Raw genomic sequence first — 12,391 nt, forward strand, 5'->3', positions numbered from 1 at the left:
CATATTTTTTGCCTTTAAATTGTGATTAATTTGTGTAAAAATTGGGTATAAAGTGTGTCATTAAAGTCCCAAAAAGTTATAAGTTAGTCCAAACAAGTTATTACATTTATGATTCATTATGTCCTAGACCCAGAAAATGTTGAAATGAATTAGGCTATTTTGAGATGATTTTAGCAATGATGAAAATTCAGAAGAAGAAAAATAGGATCTCTTTAAATCTACACTTTCTTCAAGAACGAGAGTTCCTCTAAAAATAGGATCTCTTTAGATTATTTTAGCCCATGAGAAAGTACTGTAAGAGTGAGATTCACCTTAAGAAAGGTTGAATCAATCCTAAAGGGAACCCTAGACATGTTTCAAGCATACAACTTACTATTTTCCATATGTCTCTTTACTTTCCTTTGTTATTTTTCTTTTCATTTTTATGTTATTCCATCACTTTTCTAAATTGTAACTCATGGCATTTTATTCAATGAGTGTTCGTATTCCTCTTTACTCATGAGCTAATTTTCATAAGGGATTCAATCTTGTGGATACCTTAAGGATATAATATAGCTTAGTTAGAGTAATTGCATTGCATCGCTCCCACTTTTTATTTCTTTTGTTGAAACTTATGTTATCTTGTTAATTTGAACTTATCACTTAAATTAGCATGCAAATTGAGTTTTAATGCTAAAAATGTTAAGATATAAATGGATCTCACAAAAGAATATATGACTAAGAGCCTAACCATAAGATGGTCACGGGACCTTAAGATGCATTATAGAACCAATAGATTGCATGAAACTATCTAAAAATCTAAGAAACTATAGAAATATAGAACTAATTATTTAGGCTATTAAGGTACTTGAAAATAAGATTGAATAGGAGTTGTTCTTGGTTCATGCGATAGTGACGCATAGACTAACTCAAATATGTTAATCAAAATTAATCTAAGATGTCTGAGAGATCTAGGAAGATTTCAAGACCATTGTTGTGTGAATTGATTCTACAAGTTTATTGCTTCGATATTCTATTTTAGGGAAATAACATTATACCTTAATTTGAGCCTAATCCATCCATAGTGTTACAACTTTTGAGAAACATTTATTTTATTAAATCATTCATTTTTATTCAGCATTCAGTTAACAAAATCACAAACAATTATTTTTTGTTTCATTTGGAATTTATTAAAGAGTTTGAATAGATTAAAATTTGATTTTAATCTCTATTGAGACAATATTCATGCTTATCACTTATTGGTTAACCATGTATACTTACCTAACTTTAATGTTTTATCATTGCTTACATAACAATGATCATTTTGAAAATTTAGGGATCAAAATAAAACAAGTTTAAAAGTTGAATGATCAAAATGAGATTTGAATTGACAACGAATTGGAAAAAAAAATAAATTTTTATGTTCGTTTCATTTTTGTCCATAAATTTTCAGAATATTTAATTAGTCAATAAACGTTTAAAGCAATAGTTATTTTATCTTTCTTGTTTTCTTGAAAAATAGTCATTTTATCTTGATATGTTATTTTTCCATCCTATATCTCGTTGTTAAATGTTTGTATCTAATCTGGTTCTAAATCATTCTCTTATTAATATATTACTACGCATATTCAAGACTATGTGATTAATTTGTTAAAAATAACAAAAAGGTAGATATAAAAGTTTAAAAATCAAAATAAAATAAATTTAAAAGTTCAATAACCAAAATGAACATTAGAGACTTTTAAGAAACAAAATAATAAAAGTACAAGGGTGAAAATGAAATTTAAATTGAAAAAGATGGAGAAAATTTGCTTTCATTGAGAGTCGAACTCAAGACCTCCCGCTTACTAAACGGGTGCTCTAACCAACTGAGCTATGAAAGCTTTTTGTCTGAAGTTTGACTAAAATTATTGATATAAGCATAGAAATTGGCTTTTACTATATTTACTATATTTTTCAAATAGATTTGTGAACAATATTATATCTAGGTTTGTTTTCAATTGACTCAAGTATTTTCTGACTTACCATTTTTTTTTTATTTCTTTAAATTTGAGATATTTATTTTAGCATTCCTAAACCTTATCGTTCCATTTCGTTCATTCATTTTTCATCACAATTTCAATATAAAACACTGTATTCATAGATTTTTGAAGTACAACAATCCGAATTCCCTATACATAGAATTTGTATGATAACATTGTAAATATAGCCGCTTATTTAAGAATACAAACACTAAAACAAGTGTTTTCAAAGTACAAGAACTAAATGAAATCAATGTTAAAAAAAATACTGTAACCAAAATTAACATTTTATAAGTATAGGACCAAAGTGATGAAATACGAGAATATAAAGAATAGGTAAATCTCTTTCCATGTTCATACTTAAAAAATAATAATTGAAAAAAGGGACCTTTTTTTCTAATAGTTTGTGTAAATGTGATATTGGGATAATTGTAACCTGAAAAACTATTTAAATAGGTTCAACTAATAAAAATTAATAATTAATAATTAATAATCTTGGGTAGAAATATTTAAACTAATAAACTACCAAATCTAGCTTAAAGTCTTAAATTTCATTTCTTTTTAATTTCAAACAGTCATCAGAAGAAAACAAAGAAAAAGTCAAGAACCACAACCATATTTGAACTGATATCACTTGAAACAAACATGTCTAGATAGATGATCTTCAACAAACCTCATATTTGCTTCAGTTTCATTCCGTACAATGTCAATACAAGCAAGATTGCAGTACACCAACTTTAAAAGACAGACAAGACCTGGAAAACATCCCCCAAACATCCCATTTTAATGGAAGTTTGAGAAAAAGACATTTATGGATCTTTGTTACTTAGAAACAGATGATATGGACAACTAAAGAAACTATGAACATCTTTGTTTGTCTTCTGTCTAGAATCCAAAAATGGTACAAGAGGTCCTTCAACAATTTCAAAGTAGCGCCATGATAATAGAGACGAGCAAAATTCACTCTGCTTCCCTCTTTTCTTGTTCCACGTTGTATTCTTCATCGTCATCGTCGTTATCGTCTTCATCTCCGTCTTTGTCATCCATCATGCTAAGTCGTGGAAATTCTCTGAGTTCACTCTTTCCATCATCTTCGCTAAGGAATTCCAGGCCATATTTTGTGTCGCGATGCTTCACTAAAAGCCAACGCAACAACCGATCTTCCTTGTTCAAGTAATGCAACTCCTTGTTCGTGCTGGGAGTAGCCATCATCGTCATCTGCATAAGTTGGCCCTTTACCATAAAAGAAAGAGTTATAGTTAAAATGTGAGGTTGAAGGAGACGGCAGACTCACGTGGAAAGTTGAAGCGCGTGTCGTCGTAGACGATAGTATCAGAAAAAGTAAATGATAGTTTTAATCAGGTAGACGATAATACAGAAGGTTCATGATAGTGGCACGCCAACTTTTCCTTTATATTTTCTTGTGTTTTGAAATATACATAGGTGTTATATTTGAATCTCTAATTTGGGAATGCAAGAATAATTCAACAACAAAAAATGGTTAGACACATGTTGTAACCAACCTATTCTTTTGGTAAAAGGAAAGACTGTAATTTATGACGTTTTGCATTGCTGACGGAGTTGCTGAGTAGACTTGCCTTTGGTGACGTGGCTGACTATGTTGGCATCCTTAACAATAATATCATTGATTGATTGAGATCTATATTGTAAACAAATGGATGGAAAAAAATTTTGCACGAACCACAACAAAGTCAGGAAACTTCATAATACATCTGAGGAAGGAGTTGTAGTTAATAACTTCTAAGATATTCTGTACATGATGCACAGCAGAGTTTGGGTAGGGACTTCGACTTCTGATAGTTCCAAGTCTGTATAAACGAAAGGTCTAATAGCCCAAGTCATATTCAACTAGTTAGTAGGATCATATGTTTATGCCTCCCTTCTTTGCAAGGGTTAACTACAACTGCTTAAGGGAGATCGATTAAGTCTCCAAGGCATAAAACAGTGATAAAATCATGAAAAGCATCAGATAGAGTTAACATACAGAAGCCTGAAACTGTAGAAACGCATCTACTTCTTTGTAAAAGAAAATCACAAAATCACAGAGCAACTTGTTTTATTTCAAGATATGCGTAGTCCATTCAAAGTCTCAACAAAGAATACAAGTATAAACGCACATGTTACTTAAATGCATTTATGCTTAATTGACACAATATGAATGAGATTTACAAATACAATCAAGCTACAAAAACAGCAAACGGAAGATGATGAAAGCTTCAAAAGAAAAATAACAGATTTCAAAGATTACCTGATAATATCTTCCATCAAGCTTCTTAATACCATAACCCAGTTGGACAACACCAAATGACCTAATGTCACAGACCACCCCATTTCTTCTGAACACATGCTTGCCCACTCTAGCAACCAAGTCCAACAAGGCCTCCTTCTTCACATGGGGTTTCATCAAAACCATACACTCGTAAAGAGGCATCTTAATCTTCTGTTCTTTAGCACCAAAATTCCTATTTCGAACTGCTAAGTGAAATGGCTGCCTGCACCGTTTCCTTTACTTACCTTTGTGGATCCTCATACATCTGTTGTTCTCCCTCCAAAGGTTTAAGTTTGTGTCTTTTAGGGTTGGTAAGCTAGGTTTAGGGTTAGAAGATCTCTTAGTATTTTTAACCCTAAACACAGGATTCTAAGTTAATAATGTGATTAATATAGGTTCAAAATTCAGAAGGAAATAAAGGATCGGAGAACTATGAGTGGTTTACTTTCAATGTTTTATGAATCTATATACTTATATGGTATTATATATATATGTATGGTTTTGAAAACCTTGGCGTAGTCGGGAAATATATTCTCTTTCATTTGATTTTCTATTACTTTGTTTGGATAAATGTTTCTGAAATTGTTTAGATACATGTGTAATGTGGATGTGATTGGTAACTAGAACTGTACCCGAAAAATTGTTAGCATATCTCGAGGTCGTCTGGTTGGGATTGTCAATATAATTTGGCTGGAATTGCCAGCATACTCGAGTATGACTAATGAAAATTTTCGACATGTGCACATTTGACAGGTTGTATTGGGTACTGGAATTGTTACCTTGGATTGGGATAATGTTGCGTCATGAAGAAACATATGATCATGTCAATATATGGTCTCGATTATCAGACTAGAATACTTATGTCATGCATGTGATGATTGATTGTTTGTGCAAACGTTTTCAAAACGAATTTAAAAAACAAGACCTATTTTAATGTAAAACATATCATTCCCTGTGCTTTCCAGCTCATGTTTTTCAAATGTTTTGTTCCCCCATCCTCCCCCAGGTAGCAAGAGAATGACGTTACGGAATGGCATTAGAGGGTAGAGTCTGTCGACAGAATGATTTCTAGAATTATTTCTTCCTAGAGGTTATGTTAGGAATTTAAAACATAAATAGGCATGGATTGTAACCTTAATCTTGTATTAACATTAATATTTAGAATGAAATAAGTTTCCTTCCAGTTAAATGCTTCTCGCTATAGGATGTGTTTAGTAAAAAAAAATTAGTTAGATAGTAAGTATTACAAAAGGGCAATGTCTGTTGTCTTCACGCCTTCTTTCGAACAAAAGAGATAAACTCAAGGGAGGGTGTGACAATAAACTTTAAAATTGAGTAATTAGTGTTGAGTAATTTTCAATTTTGAAAATGAAAAAACAATTTATGGTGTTTGATAAATCAAAACTAAATGTTGTTTAACTATAATCACGAAAGTAGACCTATTATTATTTTAAACACTTTTTTAATACTTTAATTACTATTTCTTTAGTTTATTAAAATTTTAGGAGAAGCAATTATTATAATAAATAATATTCAATCAAATGTTATTTCAATTATAATAAAATATATAACAAGAAAATAAAACTTCTTTTGGTAAATTTTACTATCATCAAATTTGTAAAATAAAATATCTTAATCTTAAATTTCTGAATGCGAATACATTAATAATATTGAATTTTGTAGTCATTCTCTATTTTTCATTAAAATAATAATTTTGAACATTCCACCACTTTTATCATTTTCTTATATAGTTGTACAATATTTTATATAGAGCTCTTACGATTTTTCTTTTGCATACTCCAAAAATTAGACTTATTGATACAAAATTAAGTTAACATAAGAAAATACTAAAAATAACCGTGATTTATAAAGTAAAAAAAATTCAATATTAGCATATGTAAAAGTTTGATGGTGGAGGTAGATTTTTAAGAGGATAAAATAGAAATTTTAGAGGATTGTTAGTGGAGGCAGCAGATTTTTAGAGAATATATCATCAAAAGCTACTAATTACTTGATTTTGCCGAAGTAAATAAAAAAGGTAATTCTTTAAAAATAAATATACAACGAGTTTCATAAACTCTTCAAACAATTAGAAATGCTTCCAAATTATTTTTATACCTTTCAAAATCAATCTCAAATGATCTCGAGTTAAAAGTTAAGATTGCAACATTTATCTAAATTTGAGGTGCAATTTATTAAAACTAAAAATTTAGTATTAAAATTGATATACCTCGAGTTAAGGCTTACTACTGTTTTTTCTCATAATAAAAGAAAAAACATGTATAAGAAAAGAAAGAGAGAAAAAAAGAGGTAAAAATAATTGTTGGTTTAGTTTAAGGATTTGAATAGCATTCATTATTCAAAACTCTCAAGTGGGTCTCATAGGTTTGTCATATTGTAAGACCCCTAGAGATGGAAGTGGTAGGATATTTGTATGATTATTAGGAGGGACATATCAGTAATTAGTTAGTAAGTAAGTTTGTTAGGCCTTTTTAGTTATAAATAGAGGGAATAGATTGAGAGGGAGAGGTAAAAAATTTTGAGATGATTTCCTAATTGGGAATATGGAAGAGGATTCTCGACCCTCTAGAATGTGCTTAATATATTGTAATTTCTTCCTGATGTTGTAATATAGTTCTATCTGTTAGTTTTCTTGTTTGGTCTTTGTGTTCTCGAGTGTTCTGGTTAGGAGGAATCCAAACACATGCATGTCTAGGTTAGGCATGACAAACGCTCATCCCAAATAGAGGGTTAGTCTTAGAGAGCCTAACTAACCTAAATACAACCATTAAGACAAACACATCAAAGGATACTCAATTTAAACCAAGATTACAATAAATTTCCAGCCATGATTATAAGCTCAAATATACAAAACTATTCATATTTTCACATTCATGTTCCTCAAATTTGACTATATACTCTCTGTCTTGGATAATAAAAAATCTACAACATCTCAACTCTCTTTAATAATAATATGTAAGCCTTTTTTTATCGATGAAATCTCATACCGAATGAAAGTTAAATTTTAATAGTTGGCAAAGCTCTTGCAAACTATGGAGTTGTGGCTCATGGAGCCAACATGGAAAATGAGGGCACGAATCGTGCATCGACACTCATACACGAGTGTCCAAAGCAGATAAACTTGGTCTCGTTCTCAAATTTGTAGTAGTCAGAATATAAAAATAATGGTTTTTGAAGTTGGTAGAGTGATCGCCGTTAGATGTCACCAAAGTTGGTCATCATTATCGGTAGTTAGATGTGTTGGGATTGGTATCCTAATTCTCCCAAAGTCTCGTTGTTTGTAATTATACACATTGTTTTATGAATAAAATAAGTGTTATTTCATTCTGGCATTTACTCATATCCAATAAACAAAGCTCCATGGTTATTGTATGTAAACTTAAACATGCATATGAGATATACAAGTGGATCATGCCTTAAGTGATAAACTAAATAGGTCTCTAGTATAAGGATTAAGGTGGGATACCTAATCCTAGTGACACTATGGATACGATCCGCTTTGTAGAAGTTTGCAAGTGTTGTAAACTACTACAGATGGTAGATCCTGCCCATTCATGTGGAGACATGCGAGCGGGGGTGTCCTATGTTGGGGTTGATGCCCTAAAGTCTCGTGTTCTGTAATTTGTAAAGAGTATGTACGAATGCTTGTGTTGTTAATATATGATATTTACTTCACATCTTGTATTTTGCTCATTTACTTGTTTTATTTGCTTTACCACAAACCAATAAACATCCCTGGTTATCTGTATGTGACTCAAGCATGTATGTGGTGACATACAAGTGGATCATGTCTTAAGTGATAACCAAAATGGTCTGTAGTATATGGATAAAAGAAGGAAACCTTATCTTGGTAACGCTACGGACGTGGCTCGCTTTGTGGAATGGTCACAAGTGTTATGACTTGTTACAGATGGTCTGATCCTGATCATTTATGTTGGAGACATTCGAGCGGGGGCGTCCTATACAAAGAGTTTGTATAAGACCTGATCACGAAGTTTTAACGTCTCGTTATATAACACCGTTCATGACAGAGACTTCACTTCACTAGGATGACCATATGTAACATGACCTCAATCCTGAGTGAGTTAGGAACTTCTGCCATTGAGGGCGGTCCTTTGATTTGTATGGGTGCGAGTGGCTAGGTCGCCGATTCAAACCTACCATTTTAAGGATTCGTCTAATTTGGGAGCTGGGAACTCAGCTACACAAGATGGAATTCACTCCTTCCCCAAGGCAGGGATAAGTAGATAGATGGCTCCCTTAAGGGCTGATTCCGGGGCTTGAACGATGTAGCGCCACACACGTTCTCTTGGTCCGAGAGCTGTTCACACATAGTTGGACTATGTTGTATTGTTCATTAGAGGAATCAGTTGTATTTAAGGGGTGAGATGTAACTACAAGGGCATAACGGTAGTTTGGCCCAACTTTACTGAAGAGTCATCATACTCATGATTGGTTATATCCGATGGACACAGAAATATATATATGGTAAGAAGAGTTCAGCTATTGGTATTTAGTGGAATGCTTGACAATTAACGGATAGTGGATCTCGTGGCTAAAGAGTTTAGTTAGCTATTCACGTACCGTTAGAGCTTCGAGCCACAGGTCCATTAAGTCCCCTGGGTAGCTTGGATAAAGTCGAGAACCAGTATTTGGGTTAATTTGAAATGTTCAAACTAACAAGAGGAAGTTCGATTATATATAATATAATTAGACTGGTTAATTATATATGATATAATTGGCAAACGTATGAGATACATTTTTATGGAGGAAATTATATATAAATATGATTTATATCAAGTAGAGGAGAAAATACTATAGTAGATATATGATATCAAACTATAGGATATAAATATAATATGATTATATTTATTAATTGATTGATTGATTAATTATATGATAATTAATCCTAATATCATGTTTGGACTGGGTTAGTGGGCAGCATCGGTTATGGTAACCGATAAGTTAAAATGAAAAAAGTTTTCATTTTGAATTGTGCAATCGATCGTCCATCAGATCGCCCAAAAAGATTTCGTGAAGCGCGCATTGGTGAAAGAAAATGATCGCTCGAGAGCCTATACGATAGTCATTTCTCCGCCTAAACGATCGTCCACCTCGCGCTAAATGATCGCACACTCTCGCTTACACGATCAGATAGCTTCTCTAAACGATCGTATAGTGTGTCGTTTTAACTAAACGATCGTATACCTTTTTCTAAACGATCGTTCAGTAAATCCTACACGATCGTATAGCACCTCTATGTGATAAGCACTTCTACTATACGATAGTGTTGTTTTCTCTCCCACTTGCTTATCGCCTACATGACTCATTTTTCTTCTGTCCTCTATGAAATTCAACAAAGCCCACCCTTTGGGTTTTCACTCCGAGAATACCCGGGGCTCATTAGTGGTGGTGTCGTCCCCGTTGCAGAGTTCATGTTCGCGTTGATCGTGCTGTTGCAATCGATGTTCCCCTCGGACGTTGGTAGATCTGTTGGAGGGTTCCGCTGCGTTGGAGTTCCGGAGATTAAAGATAGTCTTCAACTGGTACGAAAATCTTTCCCTTATGTTTTTGTTGTTCATATCATGCCGTTAATTAAGTTTTTATTGCATAACTGTATATGTTGTATGTATATTGTTCGATTTCGGTCACTGTGAGATCGGAGCGATCCGAACACGCTCATGGAACTCTCGATATGAGATCCTTCATTTTATACAAAGAGTTTGTATAAAACCGAACCACAAGATGACTAGACTCTGTATATAACATAGTTGATACAGGAGACTTACATCTCACCTAAATGACCATAGGTGACATGACCTCAATCCTGAGTGCTTTGGGAACTCCTGCCTTTGAAGGCGATCCTTTGATTAGTATGGGTGAGAATGGCCAGATTGCCAACTCAACATGTCTACCTTTTTGGGGACTTGTCTGATATGGAATCTAGGAACTCAATTACACAAGATGGAATTCACTCCTTCCCCGAAGTAGGGGTAAGTAGATAGATTGCTCCCTTAAGAACTGATTCTGGGACTTGAACATAGTGGCCACAGCTTCTCTTTGGAAGAGAGACGCGGTCATAGTAAGACTATGACTTATGTTTATTAGAAGAATCAGTGGTACTTAAGGAGTTAGATGTAACTATAGGGGCATAACGGTTATGACCGAGCTGTACTTACGATCGATCTGTGAAGGATTGTCGCACTGTTGATTGGTTAAGATGGACACATAATATATCTGTAGTAAGGAGAGTTCAGCTGTCGGTCTTTAGTGGAGTGTCTAGTAGTTAACGGATGGTGGATCCCGTGACTAAAGAGTTTAGTCATTTATTCAATGTACCGTTGGAGCTTCGAGCTACAGGTCTATAAGGTCCCCTTGGTGACTTGGAGATCGCTTAGTTCGAGTTCGCTGTGATCGTGCAGTGTAGAGATCATGTTGGACGAACGTTTGTGTGTTGCTGTGTTGCTTTGATCGAGCGTTCGTGATCAAGGAACTTGAAGATGAGTCTTCAAAGGTTTGTTCATTCCTTCCCTTGATCATTTAGAAAAGTATATTGTAATTTATGTTTAATGCATAACTGTATGTTTCCGTTTGTGATTGTAATTGTAATGTTCATATACGATTGAAATTTGGAAAGATCCTTCCGCTGCTCATGGAAATCCTCATGTCTGATTTCCTTCAGGATGTTGTCAGAATTGGCCATAGGCGATGGTCGCTGGAGTTAGTCATCGGAGGTAGTCGACGAAGTTAACCGTTGGAGGTCGTCATTGGAGTTGACCGTCAAAGGTGGTCGCCGAAGTTGAGCAATGAGGCATCGGCGGTGATGAGGGTTGAGTGCATTGTTAATGGACATTGTATGAAATGGTGGTGATATATGAAATTAGACTCCCAAACAATTAATTAAGTTCATATTTCAACTCATCTCATCTCATCTCCTCACCCTAAAAACCCCCTAAATATTCCATAGTCCAGTCTTATACAAGTTCTTTTTATATGATACACTCACTCACATGTCTTCACATGAAAATGATATGAATCAAATAATTTGTAACAATTACAAAGTGAGTCATATTATAGTGCCACAAGAATAGACACTCCAACTTATCCATATATTATAGTCTTTTAGGTTATTTATTGAACATAGCATACCCAAATGTTAATCACAAACTGTTCAAGCTTACATTCAATATCTTTGGATTTTTACTATAATGAATAATTTAATATTATATATAAAATAATTAAATTAAATAATTATTAAATGACAAATTAATTTTGGGGTTTTAGGACATAAATCTGAACCTACTATGTGTTATTTTTTAAATAGAAAGACTTTTAAGTGGAGACAGGGTTGAGGAGTGACGTCGAATGAAGATGGGATAAGGTTGAGGCGACGACATACGAAAGAGGAGAGTTGTAGATAGAGAACGTAGAGGCGAGACATGCGTTGGTGGAAGTGTTCAAAAAATTCGATGATCCGAAAAAATCGATCAATCCAACCCAACCCGTGCAGTTTGGATTGGGTTATCAACTCATTTGGGTCGGGTTGGGTTCAAATAAATGAAAATTTTATGGTTTGGGTTGGTTCATGGGTTCACCTAATATAATCTGAACAAATCCGAATTTATTATTAACTTTAAAATATATTTTTTATTACTTATAACACAATTATTTATACATATATTGATTTTAATTTTATTTAGTTCCAATATTTTTTTAATAATTTATTCCTCAACAACTATTAAAAGGAGTTTCTTTGGACTTTAGAAAGAAAATTTTCACTATATAAATTGAAATTGAGTTGTTAATCTTAATTCAATATATGAAAATAATTAAATTATAATTTTACATATTTACGTTTTGCTTTTTTTTAAGAACAAAATTTAAAATAAATGATCCGATTAACCCGAACTAACCCAACCCAAATATTTCATGGTTGGGTTGGGTTGGGTTGGATTCATTTTTTTAGTAAGGATTATTTGGGTTGAAGAAATTTACAACTCAAACAATTGAGTTGGGTCTAAAAAATCTTTCAACCCAACCCATGAACACCTCTATGCGTTGGGCTCACTCTCACAAAACA

The 12,391-nt window shown here is 33.2% G+C and overlaps 1 protein-coding gene and 1 non-coding gene across 2 annotated transcripts; both read right to left on the reverse strand.

The window, feature by feature from the left end:
* Window positions 1-1,788: 1,788 nt before the first annotated feature.
* On the reverse strand, window positions 1,789-1,862 carry TRNAT-AGU (transfer RNA threonine (anticodon AGU)). The gene has a single exon. It is a non-coding gene; the product is annotated as a tRNA-Thr (tRNA).
* An 807-nt stretch (window positions 1,863-2,669) lies between these two features.
* Window positions 2,670-4,633, reverse strand: LOC120089825 (small ribosomal subunit protein bS6m-like). Its single transcript, XM_039047229.2, has 2 exons — window positions 4,270-4,633; window positions 2,670-3,233 (listed from the first exon to the last, which is right to left on the reverse strand). Exons 1-2 carry the CDS (start codon window positions 4,450-4,452, stop codon window positions 2,961-2,963), a joined length of 456 nt encoding a protein of 151 aa, XP_038903157.1. The 5' UTR covers window positions 4,453-4,633; the 3' UTR covers window positions 2,670-2,960.
* Between the last annotated feature and the right edge of the window lie 7,758 nt (window positions 4,634-12,391).

This window comes from Benincasa hispida, chromosome 11 (genome assembly GCF_027475165.1).
Source record: "Benincasa hispida cultivar pf3 chromosome 11, pf3_genome.v1.1, whole genome shotgun sequence".
Classification (NCBI taxonomy): domain Eukaryota; kingdom Viridiplantae; phylum Streptophyta; class Magnoliopsida; order Cucurbitales; family Cucurbitaceae; genus Benincasa; species Benincasa hispida.